Source organism: Pseudophryne corroboree, chromosome 4 (assembly GCF_028390025.1).
Source record: "Pseudophryne corroboree isolate aPseCor3 chromosome 4, aPseCor3.hap2, whole genome shotgun sequence".
NCBI classification, from domain to species: Eukaryota; Metazoa; Chordata; class Amphibia; order Anura; family Myobatrachidae; genus Pseudophryne; species Pseudophryne corroboree.
In genome coordinates this window covers 473863802-473890834 of record NC_086447.1, presented here as the reverse complement: position 1 = coordinate 473890834, position 27033 = coordinate 473863802, and the positions used below count along the sequence as shown (strand labels likewise).

General features: G+C 42.7%; 1 protein-coding gene across 1 annotated transcript in view; it reads right to left on the bottom strand.

The window, feature by feature from the left end:
* Positions 1–27033, bottom strand: part of GRIK2 (glutamate ionotropic receptor kainate type subunit 2) — an 839395-nt gene that overhangs the window by 391620 nt on the left and 420742 nt on the right. The window contains exon 7 of the mRNA XM_063917041.1: positions 11128–11301. Within this exon, the coding sequence (XP_063773111.1) occupies positions 11128–11301 (174 nt within the window). The remainder of the gene's footprint in view (positions 1–11127; positions 11302–27033) is intronic.

The window sequence follows — 27033 nt, the reverse complement described above, 5'->3', positions numbered from 1 at the left end:
GAATGTCAGGTGCACTTTTAAGATCCACCTTTACCATAGGCTCTTTACCAGTCTACACTTACCTACCCTATTACATCCCTCCCTCTCTGAGTGCGCTGACCATTACCTATCATTACCTCTATCTTTATGCCTGTTCTCATCTTGTCCACCTACTCAATCTCTTCCTCTTCTCAGGCACTGTCCCCCCTGACTTCAAGCATGTCCTTGTCTCTACTGTTCTAAAAAAAAAAATATGCCCTGGGTCCTGGAATAACAGGGGTGCTAGGGAGGCCAGTTCTAGAGCCAAACTGATCTGAGAGCAATTAGCATTGCTCCCACTGACTACAGAAAGGCAGCAGCTGTCTATAGCTGATATCCTGTCAGGTGCTGGGTCTACAGGGGCTTGCACTTCTGGTTTCTGGTTGCTGCGGCATACTCCAATAGAGGAGAGGGAGAAAGGATGAGGGATTCTGGCGGGAGTGAACCAACAGTGTCCCATGCACACACAGAACCAAAAAAGGAAAAAATAGAGGTACATGTCAGGCTCAGCTTGTCCTGAAGGGCTGTATAATTAAGAGTGAGCCACGAGTGACACAGGAGTGTAATTGTTGTGCATACAGCAGTTGCACACAACAGTGCTGTCAGCACTATATAAATAGCAGTGACATAATGATTACAATCAGTTAGCTCTGGTTGTAATGATGATATCACCACTGTCTACATAGTGCTGTGTATATATATATATATATATATATATATATATATATACAGTATGCATTAATAAATGCCGTTCTTGGTTATTAGACCATTTCACACTTGCAAACAGTGTACCAGGGCATATTGTGGTTCAAGACAGCCGGCATATCCTGGATGGATGGATAGTTACATATCTCAGAATATATTAGTAATCAAGCACTTTGGTATTATTATAGTCCTAATGTGTGTGTGTATATATATAGTATACACATACATATACATACACATTTGGACTATGATATGAGTTTAACATCCAAGTGCCTGGTAACGCATATATATTCTGAGTTATATACACACACACACACACTCTCACACACACACACACACACACACACACACACACACATGCACACACTCATCGAGGAAATGCAGCACTCTTGAACCACAATATTACCTATCGCTCTGTTTTATGTATATATATACATATCAGTCAGATGTGGCGTTGCTCAATTGTCATTTTTGTCACAGTAGTTTTTTTTTTTTTTTTGGGGGGGGGTCGCCGGATTACTGTCTTGCCCCGGGTGCCAGAAATCCTAGTTTTGGCCATGCTTAATGGGGTCAAGCTCTAAAAAGCAAAGAGAAATCAATTGTGCCAGGCCATAAGGACTTTAGCATTATATAACATTTTTTAAATAGACTGGTAATAAAATCATATCATAGTTGATGTGTTGGGTACAAGTGTAAAGCTAGACTTTCTGTCACCTGGTGCAATGACTCAGCTTGGTCATTTCCACCCAGCATGTCTCGCGCTACTTCCCGAAGAGTCTGCAATTTAATTGCAGATGTATTGATTTAAGGTTGACCCCTGCAAGTTCTGCCTAGCTGCAACGTCAGGTGATCCGCTGCCATTTGTTTTAATCAGAGCAGCTGCATGTGACATCATTCAGCTGCCCAGAAAACACTCCCAACACGCCCCTGTTTGGCCTGCCACACATTGTGTCACCACCCACACACCGCCCGCTGCTGTAAAGCATGTTACAGACACATAGCCAGGCAGGCAAGATGTACGGCAAACTGCAATGCGGCCGCATATGCGGCCAACTCTGAATTAGGCCCTGAGACCATCCATAACTCAAAGTAGAGCTTGTTCATGGATCTCTGCTTTAGAACAAAAGACTGTGGGGTATATTTACTAAGATTCGTATTTTTCAGAATCATGTTCAAGTTCAATCACGACTGACATCGACAGTGTAAATCTGCAACTTTTTGAATTGATTACGACTCATTTACTAAGCAGTCGTATTCGTATTTTCCGTATCTTCCGATGTCGATGTCATTCGTGCTTTTTTGCTGCTGAATGCGGCCGCGTTTGCTATTTTGCGGCCGCGTTGTTGCGTTTTTTTACGACTGCGTCACAAGTCTGTTACGGCAGTGATTTGGAATTTGCGGCCGCGTTTTTACTCCTAAGTTTCGTTTACGTCACGCGGCCGTGATTGGTTGTATTCGTGAAGGAGGAGTGTCTGTGCATGTTACTATAAAAACGCCCCAAACACTCCGCACCTCGTGGGTTTAGCTAGTGGAGAGGAGAGAGGAAGGTGTATTTGGAGTTGGTGAGTTTGGTGGAGTTTTTGGGGGATTTGGAGAGGAGTTTGGTGATTGTTGAGTGCTGTACTGTGTGTGTTAGTAGTCTTGTGATCTTTGTAGTATTGTTTTTTCCCAGTTTGTAAACTTTTTTGTCCTTGTTTTTTTTTTTCAGTCTTTTGTCATTGTTTGTGAGTGAGTGAGCGTGTGTGTTGGCTGTGTGGTGTGTAGTAGGAGTAGTGGAGGAGTGTGTTTTGTGTTTTCATTTTTGTGTGTTTTATGTTGTTTGTCATGTCCGACTCAGAGGTCAGTGTGGTGGCGGAGGTTAGTGAGGTGGAGGCTGGTAGTGAGGTGGAGGCTGGTAGTGAGGTGGAGGCTGGTAGTGAGGTGGAGGGGGGTAGTGAGAGGGAGGAGGTTAGTGAGGAGGAGGAGGAGGGGGTGCCTGTTGCTGGATTTTCCAGTGATAGTGATGGTGTTGTGGCACCGCAGCCACGCACCACTACCAAGACTGGCAGGAATATAAAGTTCAGCTATGCTGAAAACATGGCGTTGGTGCGTGAGCTGATGAAGCACCATCGCCAATTGTTTGGTCAGGATGCTGCCAGGGTGTCCTCCCGCAGGAAGTCTGCCCTGTGGGGGCAAGTCATACTTGCTGTGAATAGTGAGGGTGTGGTGAGGCGGACAGAGGACACGTGCCGCAAGCGTTTCTATGATATTAAGCGGCGTGTCAAGGCCAAGATGGCCAAAGAGTCCAAATCTGCACGGAGAACCGGAGGTGGGCCACCTTTACGTGTAAGCTATCGGGACTGGGAGGAGCCTGTGCGGGCATTGATTCCTGGCGAAGTGGTGTCTGCTACTCATGTCCGGGATTCGGACCGACCCACGCAGGATGGTAAGTTTGTTTTGTAATATTGTTCTTAAAATGTCTGTAAAATTTAGTTAATTTCATTTTTAAAGTTTAAAGGATGATTTTTTTCTCACAAAACAGATTGCATGCCTATGCTCCCTTAAGGTGTGTTTGTGTTTTGAATGTTTTTTTTTCTTTTTTTGTTGCAATTTTTGGCGATAATTTATTTATTTATTTATTACCAGTTATTTATATAGCGCACACATATTCCGCAGCGCTTTACAGAGAATATTTGCCCATTCACATCAGTCCCTGCTCCAGTGGAGCTTACAATCTATATTCCCTACCACATGTACACACAGACACATTCAATCTAGGGTTAATTTTGTTGGGAGCCAATTAACCTGACAGTATATTTTTGGGATTGTGGGAGGAAACCGGAGTACCCGGAGGAAACCCACGCAAGTACGGGGAGAATATACAAACTCCGCACAGTTAGGGCCATGGTGGGAATCGAACCCATGACCTCAGTGCTGTGAGGCAGTAATGCTAACCATTACACCATCCGATAATGCTTGAACATGTGTGTTTGTTTAAAATCCACAAAAGGTTTTTGTTTTTTTAAAAAACAGAAAAGCGGGGAAATTTTTAAAACATTACATTTTAAAAATATTTGCAAGTACTCAATCTCTGCAATATCTGAGACCAAAAACTTATTTTAAATAAATTTATTGTGTGCCACATCAAGTACATTTTGATATTCAACTCAAAATCATGAATGTAGAAGCTCTTAAGCTTAAAAATTTGTTTTAAACAAAACCATATAGATGCTTACAGTACATTAATGGTTTTCAGTGGGTCATTTTTCCAAAAACATGGTAATAATGTTGGGGTCACTTTTTCCACAGTCACACAGACCAGCCGCCCAGACAGGCCTCACACAAGTCAGGATGATGCCGGTATTGCAGGTAAGTCTTCACTGTAGTCACATATTCTGAAAACACATAGAAGTACAAAATATTAAGTTTAAATTTTGCACCTAGGTTCTGCTTCTGGAAGCCGACCTCCTGTAAGGCGCCCATCACAGGGCTTGGGCCACTTACCCAGGAGGCCAACTAAGACACGGCGTCTTGGCTCTGATTCCGCACCTCCATCATCCCCAACCAGGCGAAGACTTTCGGCAGTGTCACCCCAGCCACCACTGGCACTATTGTCGAGTTCGCAGAGTGATGAGGCCAGATCACCTCAGTTATCTGGTGAGTAAAAACATAAATTAAACACATAAGCAATAATATACACAGTACACTTAAGATGTTGTTAGTTGGTTTGGAGTTTACATGTTTTCCTCAACAATCAATGTGATGTAACGTCTTCAATTGCTCAAGGTGCTTTAATAAAATTAGATAAGGTCTTAGTGGATGGTCTAGACAACCTATTTGTATGAAAAGAACAGATTTGAGGATACATTAAGCACACACACGTTCACATTTTTAAAAAAATATGAATAAAATTAAATGTTGGACCGAAAAAAAAAAAACATTAGAGTGTTCACACATCGCCCCTGTCCAGTATGTAGATGGCTTACTTGCTCCGCTCCTCTGGACTATACAGGTAAGTAGTCTATATCGTGGTGAGGGGAGGGAATCTAACAGTGTAATGGTGTGGAGGGAAGTTAGTTAAGTGAGGAATATGCAAATTTGGCAATGTTTGCGCCTGTGTTGGTTTTTTAAAATATAAAAATTATAAATTGTTAACGTTGAGAAAAACAAGTGCTAATAATGCAAAAATGTAGTATTAGGAATGTATTAATGTGTTGCATTAGCCAGGCCAAATTAAAAAAAATTACAACATTGCATGTTGCCTACCCCATACAGAGCACAACTTGATGTCCGCCGAGGACCAGCAGGGACCAGAACAAGAGCCATCCTTCACACTGCAACTTACAGCTGTTGATCCAAGCATGCCAATACAGTTGCAGGATATACCCCAACCATCCATCAGTCCCCAACTGGCACAAGCTCTGCCCCCAAGCCAAATTCCTGGCGATTTTTGGGCCAGTTGGACAAGCCAACAGGCCCAAAGCAATGCCACCCTGACCCAACATACACAACACCTTGCCAGTCTGCCCCATCATCTACCGCGTATTAGTCGCAACTCGGGCAGACTGATAGTACAAGTAGGGAGAATGGCTACCTCAATGGAGCAAATTAGGGCTGAAAACAGCCAAATGAATGCACATTTATCCCGCATTATAGATGAGCAACAGCGACATCAGCAGGCACTCGTTCAGATCATTCAACACAATCAAGTGGTGAATGAGGCCTTATCCAGGATTGTAGCCAGCCACACTGCTACAAACACTCAGCTGATTGCCAGTTTAAATAATTTGAGCAGCAATATTGCTATGATGGGAGCTCAGCAAGTTACCTCCAGCTCGGGGACCACGACCCCTGTTCAAACGCCAGTAACCTCCCCTGTCCGGCGTTCCTCAAGAGCACGTGCCAGTGAGCCAGCACCCAGCACACACAAGCGAAAAAAATAACACCAATCTTTTTGTGCAAATAAATACAAAAATTTGTTAAAAAAACACATTCCTGTGTCCGTCTCCAAAATTTTTTAAGCTGGTCTGTATGTATGTAGTTATGTTTTTCAAGGGTAATGACTGTAAATGTTTTGTTAGCATCAACTAAGCACAATGGACACACCACTATAAACAACAAACAGTAAGTAACAGAACACACAATAGAAAGTAGAGCAAAGTGTTTAGTGAAGGATAATTACAGCATAATAAAACTTACCTGTAAAATATCGCAGGATCACTTCTTGACGTACCTGCCTCCCTACAATTGTACTCACACTGTCACCAGATGTATCTAACTCCTCTGCTTGCTGACTGCTTTCTCCCTAACCATGTGCCAGATGTTGACTTAAACACAGATTATGGAGAAAACAGCAGCAGAACACAATCCGAGTCACCTTTGAGGGACTATACAACAAAAGGCCACCAGATTTATCCAGACACCGAAAACGTGACTTCAGCACCCCAAAACATCTTTCTATCACATTCCGCGTAGCCTTATGTGCATGATTATAACTGTGTTCAGCAGGAGAATCAGGTTGGGACAATGGAGTAAGGAGCCAAGAGTAGCAGCCGTAACCCCCATCACCTGAAAAACATATATAGTCAACATTAGGACATATGTTAGATTATTCTATCAACCTCCTCCAAAATCTAGGCTGTGGTTAAAAGACATACACACATAACATTTTCAACATACCCAACAGCCAGCCATCAGGCATTTGTCCCTCCTCAAATTTATCGAAGAGCGATGACTGACTGAGGATGAAGGAGTCATGGCAGGCACCAGGGTAACCTGCAACAACACTCATAATTTTTAAATTTGCATCACAGACCACCTGGACATTAGTTGATTGATCCATATGCCTATTAGTATATATATACTGGCGGCCCTTAGGTGATCTCAGCTGAACGTGTGTGCAATCTATGGCCCCCAGCACATTGGGCATGCCTGCAAGCTCATAGAAAGCTACCCTCACAGCACTCCACTCCGACTCCTCAGTAGGGAAGCAGATTGAGGCTTTAATGTGTGGCTCCAACACATCCAAAACCTGAGTGGACATTAAATAAGCTAAGGTGAGTGTCATGTTAGGTATTCTCTACAATACTGTGGTGTTTCAACTTACACAAGCAACACTTAGCCATAACCGCATATGTATTTTTAGACTCACCTGCATCAAAAATCTTGAAAAGGTGGGCTGTGAGATCCCAATGACGTCGCCTGCCACAGCCTGGAAGCTCCCAGTAGCCATAAAGTGTAACACAGCCAGGAGTTTGTGTAGGCCTGAGACAGAGCGAGAGCGTGCTGTCTCAGGGTCTATGCCCAGTTTGACAAGGTCATACAGGTGGAAAATGTTGTTTCTATTTAGGCGGAACATCTGTATGACCCTATCATCGGACAATGCATTTAAGTTTAAACGCCCTCTAAAAAAACGAGGCTGGCGCAGCCTCCGCGGTACCTGGACAACCTGTTGGCCATGTTCACTTACCTGGTCCTGATTCCTGGAAGCCTCATGGAGCAGTCTAACGTATCCCACAGCCAACAAAAAACCATTGCCACACACTACAGCCGCCATTTCAGAGTGAGAGTAGTTCAGAATGTGCCTGAAACACTTTTATAGGCCCAAAAAAACAGGTGTGAGTAATGGATAATTAAGTTCACATGTAAACGCGGTTTTCAAAGGCTGGCGCGTTTTTTTTTAGGAAAAAAATGCGAATCGTAATTTTTCGCGGCCGCGAAATCATTTTCGCGGCAGCAAATGCAATTACGAATGGTTAGTAAATGACCGAGATTCATATCTAAACAGGCGTAATTTGACCGATGGTGTATTCATTCGTAATTTTGAACTTGGACTAGCAAAAAAATACGAATGACCTCATCACTGCCGTGATTAGTGTTTAGTAAATGACCGAGATGACACTTTGAAGAAAAAACGGCATCTCGGTCAAAATCGGGAGCTTAGTAAATATACCCCTGTGTGTAATGCACTTGTTTTTGCATTGCTGCAGAAAAACATAGCAGAGCTTTGTGTGGTCAGCCCTAAACTTCAGATACCAGTGGTTTCCTAATGGTGGACAAACCGGTATGCTGTGTTGAGGGAGCTTGCTTTTGAGAATGGTTTGGCTACTTTTGGAATTTGTACAATTCCAAGTTTCTTGTAAGATTAAACTACTATAAGACAAATAATTCTACCACCAATAATTAAAGAAAAAACACACTGGCAATATAAAAGGTATCAAAGTAATATATTTGTATTTTACATTTCAATATATATAAAATATAATATTACAATATATTTTTTTAGAATGAAATAAAGCATCATAAAACAGGTATATTGCATTGCCCTTGACTGTTTTCTATATTGATGAAAGCTATTAAAGATAATTTGTAGGCTTGACAAAAAAAAGTGCTGTGTATCATCACATATATAGCCTTTAATCTCATGTTGATAGCTAAACAACGCAAAGAACCAACATTACATGCAATTACAAAGTGGAAAAAAAGACTTCTGACAGTGGCATTTGAAATTATACCAATTATCTCGGTCACTCGTTTGTACTATCAACCACCACATACACATTTTAAAAAGCAGAGCAATAGTTCAGTGTTGTCTTGATAAATGTTTAAACTCTAACTGCGGCTTTAGGGACCAATTAAATGAGTTAACTGATCCTTGAGAGCCCATCCATGAATCCAATTCTCTTTTTCTATTTATTTCTTCAGCTAAAGTAAAGGCGTAATGTGTAAGCACTGTGGAGCTATATAATGACAAATGTCTGTGGACTGATAGCAATAATAGGTATTTGTCTCAACTGCTAAGATCTTTGCTGAGCTTCCTATATTTTTCTAGCAGTGAGAGCGACATAAGATTTATTGGCACGTGTATTCGTGCAAGCTGCCCAGAATTATCATTCCTTCATTTACCAGAAATACTGTAGCATGCACTATTATAGTATTCAGCATTCCGAAAGTAAACAGAGAGCAATCTTAGTAAAACACCAGAAAATGTATTCATATATAGATTATTTATTTATTTTACATTAATTTACACAATTTCATTGTCAGTTTCAAATTATTTTTATAGACCTATATTTTATGTTATCCACTGCCTCCAGTAAAATATATAATGCATAACTAAATTTATAATTTCATATGTATAGATTTTAAGATTTTGTTGTGTAAATCTAATTGTAAATATACCTATTTGTTATGAGTTTACTCATTTATTTTGTTTATTATTATTATATATTTTTAGCAGACTTTTTTTGTAGATACAATTTGCTTGGAAAAATATATTTTTCAAGGTGAATCGAAACAGCATTTGAAACTGTCGTTTTTTTAAAGAATAATTCCCTATTTCCTATTTCACACCTTGCTTGCTGTGGTATGTGTTTAAAGAAGCCACTGATTATGCAGTAAGCGTCCTTGTAAATATTTGAAAGCCATTATCAGTGACAGGTTTCTACTGAGAAAGTGAATATGTGCACATTGTTTACAGGACACTCTATAAAAATATAAACCCTATACAGTGCTAACATAAAATGAATGCTGAGGACGATAATAATACAAATGTTATCTTTAAATTGTAGTTAGAATTATATAAAATACAGCAAAGGTGAGAAATTCTAACTGTGTAAATGATAAATATTTAAATGAGGGTCATTGACAAGGACAAACAGTTCTAAAGAACCTGTACTATCCTTGGGGAACTGGGGACAGTTGGCAATATAAAGTGTAATGGGACAATGGGCATTGTGCCCAGCTACCAAAATGAAAATAATATACTCTCTACTAGTAAGGCAGAAATAATAGAAAATAAAAATACATTGTTGTATAATTAAAGAAAAGAATAGGGCCTTCTACAGGGAGTAAATATGAACTAAGTAAACATTTAAATGGCCAAGAGGATAGCAATGCACAGTACAGAGAAAGAGGCAGATGTAAGATGGAAAACTGCCCAAATCCCATATTGTTTGTTATGCTTACAATACACTCATCTTACACATTTTTTTAATATACCTGGCTTTTATAAAGATTATAGAGGAAACTTTTATAAATATAAATTTGCAAGAGCATACTGCATGTTCATGAAAAATTACCTACATTTCATAAAAAACACTGGTTAATGCCCATAAAATATGTTATAATATTTTCCCCATCAATAGAAGTGGACTCAAAGGACTGAGGGAACAGTGCATGTTTAGTTTTTGTTTAGGTCTTTCATAATTATGAAACAAAACAGGACGTACACTGTATCTCATATTTCATCATCCATAAACAACTTTTTGTCTAGTTTTTGCTTTGAGAAGTAAAAATATTATTGAAACCTATTATTCTGTTGTCTGTAGCATCAGAAGGTTAAACTTTAAAAAAGTATATACATGGGAACACCATAGATTTTCATTTGTTAATGGTTTTGCTTCAGCCATTGAAGCTTTGATAAGCAACCTCTAGAGATATATATATGAAACAATGTATAAACACAGTATAATATCAAGAGGTTCAAGCCGATGTTTCAGGGACCGTGCTCCCTTTTATCAAGACATAAGTATAATAGGTATGTTTACAGTGCACACATATTGCACTGAATAAATAACTGAAATGCACTCTCAGTTTTAATGAGAATGCATTGGTCCCTACCTCAATGATGTTTATAATACATATACCCTATCACATTGACACACACACACACTATAAGTTAAATTTTTTTGTCAGCAGCTAATTAACCAATTGATATGTTTGTGGACTGTGATAGGATATTGAAACACCTGGAGGAATCCCACACAACGGCAGGGAGAAGACACGGAGAAGATACAAACTTCACACAGATCAGCCATGACTAGAAATTTAACTCATGACCTCAGTGCTGCAAGGCACCACTATCACAAATGTGCTGCCCATTATTATTAAGACAGTTATGTCATTTGTAAGTATGGTATTTCGCACTATCTCAGTTATATTATTATTATTATTATTATTATTATTATTATATAATATTTATTCAAATATGGTATTTCATACATTTTGTGCTATAAACATTCTACTAAGCATTTGCAACAATACTCAGGTGGTTATAAGGATGGTTGACCTATGTGGGCAACACTTCAAAAATATGTGTTTTGATCTTAGGTAAATAAAGGATTACACACTAAGAATTCTGTAACTCTTCATATTTGAATCCAGACTAAAAAACATGATTAAGGATCATAATATACATTATTCGGTTTTTGTATTGACTTAAAATAAATTCTATCACATTGCGAAGTTATAAAGATATCCCATTTCTGAAGAAGATGTATTTGCCATAGAATCATTTGAAATTCAAATTATAGCACTGTTAATAAAATAAATATTTTTTTGTTATTTCATATGATTTACAAGTTATGACATATACATTATATAATAAAAAAATGTATTTCATTATTTAATATTAAAAAAACTTACTGTCATAAACCCATCCAATAATCCTGAGTCGGGTTTGGGGGGTGCTTGTAATCTTTCCATAGACCATTTTTCAATAATAGATAAAACCTGGCTGTTTTCTATATTCAAGATCCGAAATCCAGTCATGTTAACACCACTATACCTATATGGTTCCACATCCAATGCAAACAGATCCTAGAAGTAAAGCAAATAAATACATTCATTAACAATAATAAACATAAAGAAAAAAATAATCTGTGAAAAAAATTACCAATTAATTGTATAACTTAATTTCCTGTTTCATTTTTGTTCCTTAGCTGCTTTTTAACACTGTTGTGAATGCCCATAAGCATGTGATCAGATGTGCAAAACCACAACCGTTGGAACCTGTAACTTATTTGGAAAACTACATGTACAATAATATAGGGCAAACCAGCACCTTGCCTGGTGCTTTCCCCCAAAATCTTCTATATATTTTATTTCTTCAGAGCATTACCACTTTGGCATTGTGGAGATTTTCATTATGAGACATACAGAATATTAGAGATGAGCAGATCGGTTTTGCTGTAAACCGAACAAACTTGAAATTTGTGGTTCCAAGTCAAACCAAATTCCAGCTTGAATCACTTGGGTTGAACAGAATCCTGGATCGTGTCATCCCACCAAGTTCGTATCTCGGATCTAAAAACTGAATCTTGTATTTATTGGATTGCATGAAAGTCCCTCCCTCGTGATTGCAGGTGCCATTTCACACTGGAAATGACTGGAAATAAATGTTATTTATGCTAATAATACAAACAGGCCCAAATTACATGATTTTAGCTGTTCTTAATTTTGTAAGCAATCCAGACCCAAAACCAAAACAAAAGCACTCAGTAGTAGTGGCATATGTTTGGCTTGATGTAGTGTTGGAAGCACACTTCTTTTTTTACGTAAAAACACATGGATGTATGTACACCAAAAAGACTGTTTACTATAAAATTAACAAATGCTAGCTGATTCAATGTGATATATTTTTTGTGTACACATTTGTCCTGAACCATCTATCATTAATAAATAACTAGGATTTCAAGTTTGGTTTACTTATTTGCATTAAATGTATATTTGTCTTCTGCTGTTTAAGCCATTGTCTTTCAGGACAAATTTTATTTTTCAGTGAATTTTGTCTGTTTGGAATGTAATAAAATGTATACAATTATGTTTATTTACAGAATGCCTTAGAGTTTTAATGTCAATTTTAACCTGTGCTGTAATATGGATATTTGAAATATACCTATTAAAATGATAAGGGATTTTTTTTGTCATTGAGTGCTGTTTTTCTTTCCTTTTTTACATTGCTGTTCTTGTAAATTAACAAAAAAACCACTGCTGTAGGTTTCCTGAAAAGAACATGATATATTATACAAAACTAGCACTGCATCATGGAAATGATCTCCTAACTCATTAGTATACAAGATTCTAATTAGGAATAAAGGCATAATATTTCATGTCATTGGAACACAGAATTTTATGCATGTTAGCTGCTACTTTCATGACTTGTGAACAACATTTTCATTAGAAATGTATGTGTTTAACATCAACTTTACCTGTTGGTTAATTGAATATGAAAATCCTTAGTTAAAAAAATAGACAATGGACAGGTTATGTATGAATGATACGCATGGGTTATTGCACTGTTATGACAAACTACAATAGCTGGGGCTAATTGGAAAGTTTAATAACTTCTAATTGTCAGGGGGACTCAAGTTAATATATAAATAGCTAAAAATAAGATTTTACTCACCGGTAAATCTATTTCTCGTAGTCCGTAGTGGATGCTTGGACTCCGTAAGGACCATGAGGATTAGCGGCTCCGCAGGAGACTGGGCACAACTAAAGAAAGCTTTAGGACTACCTGGTGTGCACTGGCTCCTCCCACTAAGACCCTCCTCCAGACCTCAGTTAGGATACTGTGCCCAGAAGAGCTGACACAATAAGGAAGGATTTTGAATCCCGGGTAAGACTCATACCAGCCACACCAATCACACCGTATAACTCGTGATACTATACCCAGTTAACAGTATGAAATATAACTGAGCCTCTCAACAGATGGCTCAACAATAACCCTTTAGTTAGGCAATAACTATAAACAAGTATTGCAGACAATCCGCACTTGGGATGGGCGCCCAGCATCCACTACGGACTACAAGAAATAGATTTACCGGTGAGTAAAATCTTATTTTCTCTGACGTCCTAAGTGGATGCTGGGACTCCGTAAGGACCATGGGGATTATACCAAAGCTCCCAAACGGGCGGGAGAGTGCGGATGACTCTGCAGCACCGAATGAGCAAACTCTAGGTCCTCCTCAGCCAGGGTATCAAACTTGTAGACTCTTACAAAAACGTTTTAACCCGACCAAGTAACAGCTCGGCAAAGTTGTAAAGCCGAGACCCCTCGGGCAGCCGCCCAAGAAGAGCCCACTTTTCTCGTGGAATGGGCTTTTACAGAATTAGGGTGCGGCAATGCAGCCGCAGAATGTGCAAGTTGAATCGTGCTACAGATCCAGCGAGCAATCGTCTGCTTAGAAGCAGGAGCACCCAGCTTGTTGTGTGCATACAGGAGAAATAGCGAGTCAGTTTTCCTGACTCCAGCTGTCCTGGAAACATATACTTTTCAGGGCCCTGACTACATCCAGTAACTTGGAATCCTCCAAGTCCCTAGTAGCTGCAGGCACCACAATAGGTTGGTTCACATTAAAAAATTATACCATCTTAGGAAGGAATTGGGAACGAGTCCTCAATTCCGCCTTATCCATATAAAATACAGATAAGGGCTTTTCCGTATGAAAAATCAGATAAGGGCTTTTACATGACAAAGCCGCCAATTCTGATACACGCCTGGCCGACGCCAAGGCCCACAGAATGACCACTTTCCACGTGATGTATTATAGCTCCACGGATTTAAGTGGCTCAACCCAATGCGACTTCAGGAAATCCAACACCACGTTGAGATCCCACGGTGCCACTGGATGCACAAACGGGGGCTGACTATGCAGCACTCCCTTAACAAAAGTCTGAACTTCAGGCAGTGAAGCCAGTTCAATTTTGGAAGAAAATCGATAGAGCCGAAATCTGGACCTTAATGGAACCCAATTTTAGACCCATAGTCACCTCTGACTGTAGGAAGTGCAGAAATCGACCTAGCTGAAATTTCTCCTTTGGGGCCTTCCTGGCCTCACAGTACGCAACATATTTCCGCCATATGCGGTGATAATGGTTTGCGTTCACTTCTTTCCTAGCTTCAAATAGCGTAGGGATAACTTCCTCTGGAATTCCCTTTTCCTTCAGGATCCGGCGTTCAACCGCCATGCCGTCAACGCAGCCGCGGTACGTCTTGGAACAGACAGGCCCCCTGCTGCAGCAGGTCCTGTCTGAGCGGCAGAGGCCATGGGTCCTCTGAGATCATTTCTTGGAGTTCTGGTTACCAAGCTCTTCTTGGCCAACCCGGCACAATGAGTATAGTTCTTACTCCTCTCCTTCTTATTATTATTCTCATTACCCTGGGTAAGAGAGGCAGAGAAGGGAACACATACACCGACTGGTACACCCACGGTGTTACCAGAGCGTCCACAGCTATCGCCTGAGGGTCCTTGACCTGGCGCAATATCTTTGTAACTTTTAGTTGAGGCGGGACGCCATCATGTCCACCTGTGGCCTTTCCCAACGGTGTACAATCATTTGGAAGACTTCTGGATGAAGTCCCCACTCTCCCGGGTGGAGGTTTCTTAGTTGTCCACTCCGGGAATGAACACTGCTGACAGTGCTAACACATGATTTTCCGCCCATCGGAGAATCCTTGTGGCTTCTGCCATCGCCATCCTGCTTCTTGTGCCGCCCTGTCAGTTTACATGAGCGACCGCCGTGATGTTGTCTGACTGGATAAGCACCGGCCGGTGTTGAAGCAGGGTCTAGCCTGACTTAGGGCATTGTAAATGGCCCTCAGTTCCAGAATATTTATGTGTAGGGAAGTCTCCTGACTTTTCCATAGCCTTGGAAGTTCCTTCCCTGTGTGACTGCCCCCCAGCCTCGAAGGCTGGCATCCGTGGTCACCAGGACCCAGTCCTGTATGCCGAATCTGCGGCCCCCTAGAAGATGAGCACTCTGCAGCCACCACAACAGCGACACCCTGACCCTTGGAGACAGGGTTATCCGCCGATGCATCTGAAGATGCGACCCGGACCACTTGTCCAACAGATCCCACTGGAAAATCCTTGCATGGGACCTGGCGAATGGAATTTCTTCGTAAGAAGCTACCATCTTTCCCAGGGCTCGCGTGCATTGATGCACCGACACGTATTAGGAGGTCTCTGTCTAGAGACAACAACTCCTTGGACTTCTCCTCCGGGAGAAACCCTTTTTATCCTGTTCTGTGTCCAGAACCATACCCAGGAACAGTAGACGCGTCGTAGGAACCAGCTGCGACTTTGGAATATTCAGAATCCAGCCGTGCTGTTGTAGCACTTCCCGAGATAGTGCTACTCCGACGAACAACTGCTCCCTGGACCTCGCCTTTATAAGGAGATCGTCCAAGTACGGGATAATTATTTCGGCCATTACCTTGGTAAATACCTCGGTGCCAGGGACAGACCAACGGCAACGTCTGGAATTGGTAATGACAATCCTGTACCACAATATTGAGGTACTCCTGGTGAAGAGGGTAAATAAGGACATGCAGGTAATCATCCTTGATGTCCAGTGATACCATGAAATTCTCCAGGCTTGCAATAATCGCCCTGAGCGATTCCATTTTGAACTTGAACCTTCGTATATAAGTGTTCAAGGCTTTCAATTTTAGAATGGGTCTCACCAAACCGTCTGGTTTCAGTACCACAACATTTTGGAACAGTAACCCCGGCCTTGTTGAAGGAGGGGTACCTTGCTTTCACCTGCTGGAAGTACAGCTTGTGAATTGCCGCCAGTACTACCTTTCTCCGAGGGCAGCCGGCAAGGCTGATGTGAGGTAACGGTGAGGGGGAGTCGCCTCGAACTCCAGCCTGTATCCCTGTGATACTATTTGCAGAACCTAGAGATCCACCTGTGGGCAAGCCCACTGGTCCCTGAAGTTCCCGAGACGCGCCCCTACCGCACCTGTCTCCACCTGTGGCGCCCCAGCGTCATGCGGTGGACTCAGAGGAAGCGGGGGAAGATTTTTGATCCTTGGAACTGGCTGCTGGTGCAGCTTTTTTCCTTCTTCCCTTGTCTCTGTGCAGAAAGGAAGCGCCTTTGACCCGCTTGCTTTTCTGAAGCCGAAAGGACTGTACCTGAAAATACGGTGCTTTCTTAGGCTGTGAGGAAACCTGAGGTAAAAATTTTTCTTCCCAGCTGTTGCTGTGGATACGAGGTCCCAGAGACCATCCCCAAACAATTCCTCACCCTTATAAGGCAGAATCTCCATGTGCCTTTTACAGGCAGCATCACCTGTCCACTGCCGGGTTTCTAATACCCTCCTGGCACAATGGACATTGCATTAATTCTGGATGCCAGACGGCAAATATCCCTCTGTGCATCCTTTATATATAAGACAACGTCTTAAATATGCTCAATGTTAGCAAAATATTATCCCTGTCTTAGAGTATTAATATTATCTGACAGGGTATCAGACCACGCTGCAGCAGCCCTATTTATGCTGAGGCAATTGCAGGTCTCAGTATATAACCTGAGTGTGTAAATTCAGACTTCAGGATCGCCTCCTGCTTTTTATCAGCAGGTTCCTTCAAGGTGGCCATATCCTAAGACGGCAGTGCCACCTTTTGACAAACGTGTGAGCGCCTTATCCACCCTAAGGGATATCTCGCCAACTCTGGCGGGAAAGGGTACGCCATCAGTAACTTTTTAGAAATTACCAGTTTCTTATCGGGGGAAACCACGCTTCTTTACACACTTCATTCATTCATCTGATGGGGGAACAAAACACTGGCTGCTTTTTCTCCCCAAATATAAAACCCCTTTTATGTGGTACTTGGGTTCATGTCAGAAAATGCGTAACACATTTTTCATTGCCGAGATCATGTAACGGATGTTCCTAGTGGATTGTGTATATGTCTCAACCTCGTCGCCACTGGAGTCAGACTCCGTGTCGACATCTGTGTCTGCCATCTGAGGTAACGGGCGTTTTTTTGTGCCCCTGATGGCCTTTGAGACGCCTGGGCAGGCGCGGGCTGAGAAGCCGGCTGTCCCACAGCTGTTACGTCATCCAGCCTTTTATGTAAGGAGTTGACACTGTCGGTTAATACCTTCCACCTATCCATCCACTCTGGTGTCGGCCCCACAGGGGGCGACATCCCATTTATCGGCCTCTGCTCCGCCTCCACGTAACCTTCCTCATCCAACATGTAGACACAGCCGTACCGACACACCGCACACACACAGGGAATGCTCTGACTGAGGACAGGACCCCACAAAGTCCTTTGGGGAGACAGAGAGAGAGTATGCCAGCACACACCAGAGTGCTATATAATGCAGGGATTAACACTATAACTGAGTGATTTTTCCCCAAATAGCTGCTTGTATACATATATTGCGCCTAAGTTTAGTGCCCCCCCCCTCTCTTTTTAACCCTTTGAGCCTGAAAACTACAGGGGAGAGCCTGGGGAGCTGTCTTCCAGCTGCACTGTGAAGAGAAAATGGCGCCAGTGTGCTGAGGGAGAAGCCCCGCCCCTTTTTCAACTGACTTTCTCCCGCTTTTTCTGCAATACTGGCAGGGGTAATTTTACATCTATATAGCCTCTAGGACTATATATGATGTAGATTTGCCAGCCAAGGTGTCATATATTGCCCTCAGGGCGCCCCCCCCAGCGCCCTGCACCCATCAGTGACCGGAGTGTGAGGTGTACATGAGGAGCAATGGTGCACAGCTGCAGTGCTGTGCGCTACCTTGGTGAAGACCGAAGTCTTCTGCCGCAGATTTTCCGGACTCTTCATGCTTCTGGCTCTGTAAGGGGGACGGCGGCGCGGCTCCGGGAACGAACACCAAGGTCGGGTCCTGCGGTCGATCCCTCTGGAGCTAATGGTGTCCAGTAGCCTAAGAAGCCCAAACTACCACCGGTTAGGTAGGTTCGCTTCTTCTCCCCTTAGTCCCTTGCTGCAGTGAGTCTGTTGCCAGCAGATCTCACTGTAAAATAAAAAACCTAAATATACTTTCTTTCTAGGAGCTCAGGAGAGCCCCTAGTGTGCATCCAGCTCAGCCGGGCACAAGAATCTAACTGAGGTCTGGAGGAGGGTCTTAGTGGGAGGAGCCAGTGCACACCAGGTAGTCCTAAAGCTTTCTTTAGTTGTGCTCAGTCTCCTGCGGAGCCGCTAATCCCCATGGTCCTTACGGAGTCCCAGCATCCACTTAGGACGTCAGAGAAAGTTAACTTTTATTAGGTACAGTATGCATTCAAACATGGAGGGCAAACTTGCTGGCTCCTATCTGGCTGTGATTTCATTTATGTGGTTTGCCAATCACCATATAACTTACTAAATATATAACTAAATAACTCCTTTTTGTGATCTTGTAACTGTCAATACTTAAGGGGCCAATGTATTAATAATCACGACACTGGCATGATTATTAACCATCTGTTTTGCAACAGATATTTTCATTTTGTATGACATTATCCCCATTGTGTATTAAGTGTAACTCACAAGTACAATGGTAGCACTAAAATCTGTCCCTGTAAGTTTCCCAGCACATTGTAGGAGTTTTTCACATTAGCGAAATACTTCTTTGGGGAATCTGTTTCCAGAGCCAGCCAGAGTTTGCAGGAGAGGGATTATAAAATGTCTCTCCTTTAAATATGTCTCCATAGGCATAAAGTGGTTTATGACATTTGAGGATGGTGTAACCCAAAGGGTCAAACTCAGAAATGGTACTTAGGGGTCAGATCGTAGTCCCAATTGATAATAATGGGGACTGTGATCTGCAATGCTAATTAGCCGTCTTCAGGAAATCTCATTGAAATCTCCTGCATTAGGCTATTAGTGCATAGCAACAAATATAATTATGCAGAAACTGTAGTTTCTACAGAATTTTAAGGAAAAAATTAGGGATGAGCTGGTTTGGATCTCAGAGATCCGAACGCCCCCGAACTTCTCGATCCTAACCGAGATCCAAGCCCGGCTTGGGACTTCCCACCCGACTGGTATACCAGAATGAGGCAAAACGTCATCATCCCGCTGTCAGATTCTCGCGGGTTTTGGATTCTATATAAGGAGCCATGTGTCGCCGCCATTTTCACTCCGGACTTGGAGAGTGAGGGAGACAAACCTCTGTCAGTCTGTGGGTGGTGGCATATAGGGGTGCTACTGTCCTGTGATCTTCTGGGGTGTTGTCCTGTGCTGGTGTACTATGCTGTTATGGGTGCTGCTGTCCTTTGGTGTTTTGGGGTGGTGTACTGTGCTTGTGTGCTGTGCTGTTAGGGGTGGTGCTGTCATGTACTGGTGTACTGTGTTGTTTGGGGTGCTGTAGTACTGTGCTATACAGAGACACTGTTCTGTGTGCTGTAAAAATACATGGGTGCTGTAGCACTTTCCTGTATGCTATAAAAAATACAGGGGTGTCATCAAAATACAGGGGTGATGTGGCCCTGTCCTGTATGCTGTAAAAATACACAGGTTTTGAAATATAAAGGGGCATGGTCCTGTTTGCTGTAATAATAAAGGGGAGCTGTCCTGTGAAATGGAGAATAAAAATTTGGATGAAAAAATAGTGAAAGATAAGGAACCACTTCCAGTTCCTAGTACTAGTGCTGAAGCTGCTGCTGCCACCAGTCATGACATTGACAATACAATTCCATCAACGTTGTCTGCTAGGGCTGATGCCCAATGTCATAGAGGCCATGTAAAAACCAAGAAGCAAAAATGAATACCCCCAAAAAATTTTTATCTGATGAGAAATGTTAAATTGGCAATATGCCATTCATGACATGAAGTGACCAGGAAAGGCTAAGGCCTTAACCTATGTTCATGACTGGTGGTTCAGCTTCTTGTTAAAGCACAGGAACAAACAACAGACTCAGATATCACAAATCTCCAAGGACAGTCCAAGTGTGCTCCTGGTTGTGATGTCTAGACTTGACCTTCCCAAGACTGTTTGGGAAGAGGAGACTTCTACCACCATTTGCACACCCTCTGCAAATGCTGGAAATAGCACCGCCAGTCCAGTTGCTGATATTTCTTTTTAAACTCTTTATTTGTACCAGGAGAGACACAAAAAAGTATACAAAACAGATTCAAATGTACATTAAAAGGTGAAAACCAGTCTCCGTGGAGTTTTTCAGAATTTTTTTTTCAGTTTACAAACAAACAAAGAAGTCCTGCAAGAGGGGACCCATTACAAAGGAGAAAGAAAAAAAGAGGGGCAGAGGGAAGGGAAAACAAAAAGGAGGCGAGCGGGGGGAAAGTGGAAAAGGACAAGCACAAAAGAAGAGGACAGGGCCGATCTAGGCCATGAGGAAAAAAGTACACCAAATATAACAATATAAAATGCATAAACATAACAATATAGTCATAGGCATATGGGTCAGGCATTAGTCAATAACTAGAGAAGACTAAAAAGAGCCGCGCGGCGTCTGGAGGGAGGATCCAGGTACAGTGTGGCTAGGTATGCAGATGGCATGAACAGAGAAATATGTCAAACATCAATGTGAGGGAGACATCACAAACAACCAGGGGCCCCAAACGAGTTCAAATTTATGGGGGCAGTCATGTAGATAATAAGTGATGTTCTCCATATTAGCTACGAACCAAATATAATTATTCAGGGCAGGGATTGTAGGAGCAGCGGAGGCCTTCCAATTTTTAGCGATTAAAGATTTAGCAGCCACTAAGATATGGGAAAACAATTTATTTAAGAGAGGGTCAAGATCTGGAAATGGTTGAGCCAATAAAAATACCCACGGGTCCAGTACAAGCACTAAGCCAGATAGGGATTTCAGCAAATCGAGTACCCGATTCCAGAATCGGACTATATGTGGACAAGTCCACCAAATATGGAAAAGAGTTCCCCGCTGACCGCATCCTCGCCAACAAACAGGGGTAGCAGAAGGGAACATCCTAGACAATTTATCCGGGGTGTAATACCACCGATAATATAATTTATAGGATGTCTCCTTGAGACGGGTAGATATAGAGCTTTTGGTAATGCCCTCCCGTACCTCCTCCCAACAGGAATCATCTGGAGGGGGACCCAGGTCCCTCTCCCACTCTCGCTCATGGCGAGTCTGCGATCCCGAGGAAACTCCAACCAACATAGCATAGATCAGTGAGATTAGCCCTCCGCCTATAGGTTTTTTAGTACATAAGGATTCAAAAGAGGTAAGTTCCCGCAATACGTCAGCTTGAGGCAGGGAGAGAAGGAAGTGTCAGATCTGAAAGTATTCAAAGAAGGGAGGGGATAAAGAGGAGAACTTACATTTAATATCATCAATCAACATCCAGTGGTCTTGGAGAGAGAGAGATCATATACCACGTGAACCCCAGCGCTAGACCAGGGTGTAAACCGAGAAGAGGAAACCCCATCGGGGAAGGCAGGGTTGTCTCAGAGAGGGGTAAGGGGGGAGTGGGAGGAAGACAGATTGTATTTCATGAGAGATTTATGTCAGATAGAAAAATGGAATTTTAGAGTAGAGGAGTTCGTTACAATGAGCTGCCCAGCCCCCACAGCAAAGCCAATGAACGAAGCCCCAGTGTAAGGGCCGCTAGATCTACCCAGGCAATAGAGCCTCAGGGCACAAAGGAAGCCACCATTTGACTCAGATGGCTGGCCAGATAATAAAGTTTAACATCGGGGAATCCCCGACCCCCTACAGAGCGAGGGAGCCGAAGCACAGTAAAAGCTATCCGTGGAGGTTTATCGTTCCAAACAAACTTCACGAATGAGGACTGGGCATCCCTAAGAACCCTCCCCGGAACTCTCATAGGTAAAGTTTGAAAAAGGTAGAGAAGTTGAGGCATTACTGTCATTTTAAGGGCGATAATCCTACCCAGCCAGGATATAATATGGGACCTCCATTTAGCTAAGTCAGATTTAATCTTAGTAAATAGTCGTGGGAAGTTTTCTGAATACAGAGTTATAATGGGAAGTAATATAAACACCTAGATACGTAATCTTGTTGGCCCGCCAGCGAAGGTCATAGGAGGACTGCAGGGAGCACTTGAGATCCCCAGGGACATATAATAACTTAGCTTCAGAATTAATAAAATTGATTTTATAGCCTGACAGGGAGCCGTATTCCTCCATGATCTGATACAAGGCAGGGAGAGAAGATTGTGGCTGAGTAAGAGACAATAGTACATCGTCAGCAAAAACAAAATCTTATACTCCTGCGAGCCCATCCTCACTCCCCGAATTCTGTCAGAGTTTCTTATCATAGTGGCCAAGGGTTCTATGACCATGGCAAACACTAGGGGGGAGAGAGGACACCCCTGTCTCGTGCCATTCGATAATGGGAAGGGAGGGGATAATATTCCGTTAGTGAGAACCCTAGCTATGGGGGAGGAGTAGAGGGAAGAAACTCCTGTTAAGAATTCAGCCGATATCCCAAATGCCTGCAGAGTCTGAAATAGGAAAGGCCACGAAATGCGATCGAACATCTTTTCGGCGTCGAGTGAGAGGATAATAGATGGAGATTGTCTGCAGTTCAGCAAATGTATAAGATCAATCGCTCTCCTGGTGTTGTCCCTGGCCTGACGACCAGGGATAAATTCTACCTGGTCATAATGTATCAAACCCGGGAGCACACCGTTGAGACGGGAAGCTAAAATTTTGGCATAGAGTTTAATGTCCAAATTCAATAGGGATATCGGACGATAGCGCAGTTCCGAGGATCCCTGCCCTCCTGTCACGATCCGGGTATCTGGACGCCATTTCTTACCCATCAGATGCCTCCTAAGGCTGGCTCAGCGCTCCAGGACCGGATCCCATCTGTTATCCTAATGTTCACATTCCTGCATCCTCTCCTGTCTCTCTGAGACGCTGTCACAGTAACGCCTTATTACATCTGGCATGGCGTCTCCCGCGGCCTCCGCCGCCGTCCCTGAGCTTCTGCATGCAGAGTGTCAGAGTGGCGATTACGTCAGCCGCGGCCTCCGCTGTGTCCGCGTGGTTGGATGTGCACTTGTCAGCCTGGCGTCTCCTGTCTCCAGTGGCCGGCGCCGCCATTACTGTTTTCATTACCACATGGATTACAAACCAAACTTCCCTCCAAGTGTCTGCATGGGCGCAGCCATCTTGGATTCTGTCAGCTGATCATTTCCTCCAATCTGTTGTCAGTATTGTTAATCTGCATAATTGCCTAGCCAATCCCTTCCTTGCTGCAGGTATAAATTAGAGATGAGCGGGTTCGGTTTCTCTGAATCCGAACCCGCACGAACTTCATGTTTTTTTCACGGGTCCGAGCAGACTCGGATCCTCCCGCCTTGCTCGGTTAACCCGAGCGCGCCCGAACGTCATCATGACGCTGTCGGATTCTCGCGAGACTCGGATTCTATATAAGGAGCCGCGCGTCGCCGCCATTTTCACACGTGCATTGAGATTGATAGGGAGAGGACGTGGCTGGCGTCCTCTCCATTTAGATTAGGGTTGAGAGAGAGAGAGAGAGATTGACCTGAGGCTGTGATACTGTAGAAGAGAGTGCAGAGTTTAGTGACTGACGACCACAGTGACCACCAGACAGTGCAGTTGTTTGTTTTATTTAATATATCCGTTCTCTGTCTGAAAAAAACGATACACACAGTGACTCAGTCACATACCATATCTGTGTGCACTGCTCAGCCCAGTGTGCTGCATCAATGTATATATATATCTGACTGTGCTCAGCTCACACAGCTTATAATTGTGGGGGAGACTGGGGAGCACTGCAGTGCCAGTTATAGGTTATAGCAGGAGCCAGGAGTACATAATATTATATTAAAATTAAACAGTGCACACTTTTGCTGCAGGAGTGCCACTGCCAGTGTGACTAGTGACCAGTGACCTGACCACCAGTATATATAATATTAGTAGTATACTATCTCTTTATCAACCAGTCTATATTAGCAGCAGTCACAGTACAGTGCGGTAGTTCACGGCTGTGGCTACCTCTGTGTCGGCACTCGGCAGCCCGTCCATAATTGTATATACCACCTAACCGTGTTTTTTTTTTCTTTCTTTATAGTCATACTAGTTACGAGTATACTATCTCTTTATCAACCAGTCTATATTAGCAGCAGACACAGTACAGTGCGGTAGTTCACGGCTGTGGCTACCTCTGTGTCGGCACTCGGCAGCCCGTCCATAATTGTATATACCACCTAACCGTGGTTTTTTTTTCTTTCTTTATACATACATACTAGTTACGAGTATACTATCTCTTTATCAACCAGTCTATATTAGCAGCAGACACAGTACAGTTCGGTAGTTCACGGCTGTGGCTACCTCTGTGTCGGCACTCGGCAGCCCGTCCATAATTGTATATACCACCTAACCGTGGTTTTTTTTTCTTTCTTTATACATACATACTAGTTACGAGTATACTATCTCTTTATCAACCAGTCTATATATTAGCAGCAGACACAGTACAGTGCGGTAGTTCACGGCTGTGGCTACCTCTGTGTCGGCACTCGGCAGCCCGTCCATAATTGTATATACCACCTAACCGTGGTTTTTTTTTCTTTCTTTATACATACATACTAGTTACGAGTATACTATCTCTTTATCAACCAGTCTATATATTAGCAGCAGACACAGTACAGTGCGGTAGTTCACGGCTGTGGCTACCTCTGTGTCGGCACTCGGCAGCCCGTCCATAATTGTATATACCACCTAACCGTGGTTTTTTTTTCTTTCTTTATACATACATACTAGTTACGAGTATACTATCTCTTTATCAACCAGTCTATATTAGCAGCAGACACAGTACAGTGCGGTAGTTCACGGCTGTGGCTACCTCTGTGTCGGCACTCGGCAGCCCGTCCATAATTGTATATACCACCTAACCGTGGTTTTTTTTTCTTTCTTTATACATACATACTAGTTACGAGTATACTATCTCTTTATCAACCAGTCTATATATTAGCAGCAGACACAGTACAGTGCGGTAGTTCACGGCTGTGGCTACCTCTGTGTCGGCACTCGGCAGCCCGTCCATAATTGTATATACCACCTAACCGTGGTTTTTTTTTCTTTCTTTATACATACATACTAGTTACGAGTATACTATCTCTTTATCAACCAGTCTATATATTAGCAGCAGACACAGTACAGTGCGGTAGTTCACGGCTGTGGCTACCTCTGTGTCGGCACTCGGCAGCCCGTCCATAATTGTATATACCACCTAACCGTGGTTTTTTTTTCTTTCTTTATACATACATACTAGTTACGAGTATACTATCTCTTTATCAACCAGTCTATATTAGCAGCAGACACAGTACAGTGCGGTAGTTCACGGCTGTGGCTACCTCTGTGTCGGCACTCGGCAGCCCGTCCATAATTGTATATACCACCTAACCGTGGTTTTTTTTTCTTTCTTTATACATACATACTAGTTACGAGTATACTATCTCTTTATCAACCAGTCTATATATTAGCAGCAGACACAGTACAGTGCGGTAGTTCACGGCTGTGGCTACCTCTGTGTCGGCACTCGGCAGCCCGTCCATAATTGTATATACCACCTAACCGTGGTTTTTTTTTTCTTTCTTTATACATACATACTAGTTACGAGTATACTATCTCTTTATCAACCAGTCTATATTAGCAGCAGACACAGTACAGTGCGGTAGTTCACGGCTGTGGCTACCTCTGTGTCGGCACTCGGCAGCCCGTCCATAATTGTATATACCACCTAACCGTGGTTTTTTTTTTCTTTCTTTATACATACATACTAGTTACGAGTATACTATCTCTTTATCAACCAGTCTATATATTAGCAGCAGACACAGTACAGTGCGGTAGTTCACGGCTGTGGCTACCTCTGTGTCGGCACTCGGCAGCCCGTCCATAATTGTATATACCACCTAACCGTGGTTTTTTTTTCTTCTTTATACATACATACTACTACGACATCTCTTTATCAACCAGTCTATATTAGCAGCAGACACAGTACAGTACGGTAGTTCACGGCTGTGGCTACCTCTGTGTCTGCACTCGGCAGGCCGTCCGTCCATAATTGTATACCACCTAACCGTGTTTTTTTTTTCTTTCTTCTTTATACATACATAGTTACATAGACATCTCTTTATCAACCAGTCTATATTAGCAGCAGACACAGTACAGTACGGTAGTTCACGGCTGTGGCTACCTCTGTGTCTGCACTCGGCAGGCAGTCCGTCCATAATTGTATACCACCTAACCGTGGTTTTTTTTTTCTTTCTTCTTTATACATACATAGTTACATAGACATCTCTTTATCAACCAGTCTATATTAGCAGCAGACACAGTACAGTACGGTAGTTCACGGCTGTGGCTACCTCTGTGTCTGCACTCGGCAGGCAGTCTGTCCATAATTGTATACCACCTAACCGTGGTTTTTTTTTCTTTCTTCTTTATACATACATAGTTACATAGACATCTCTTTATCAACCAGTCTATATTAGCAGCAGACACAGAACAGTACGGTAGTTCACGGCTGTGGCTACCTCTGTGTCTGCACTCGGCAGGCAGTCCATAATTGTATACTAGTATCCATCTCCATTGTTTACCTGAGGTGCCTTTTAGTTGTGCCTATTAAAATATGGAGAACAAAAATGTTGAGGTTCCAAAATTAGGGAAAGATCAAGATCCACTTCCACCTCGTGCTGAAGCTGCTGCCACTAGTCATGGCCGAGACGATGAAATGCCAGCAACGTCGTCTGCCAAGGCCGATGCCCAATGTCATAGTACAGAGCATGTCAAATCCAAAACACCAAATATCAGAAAAAAAAGGACTC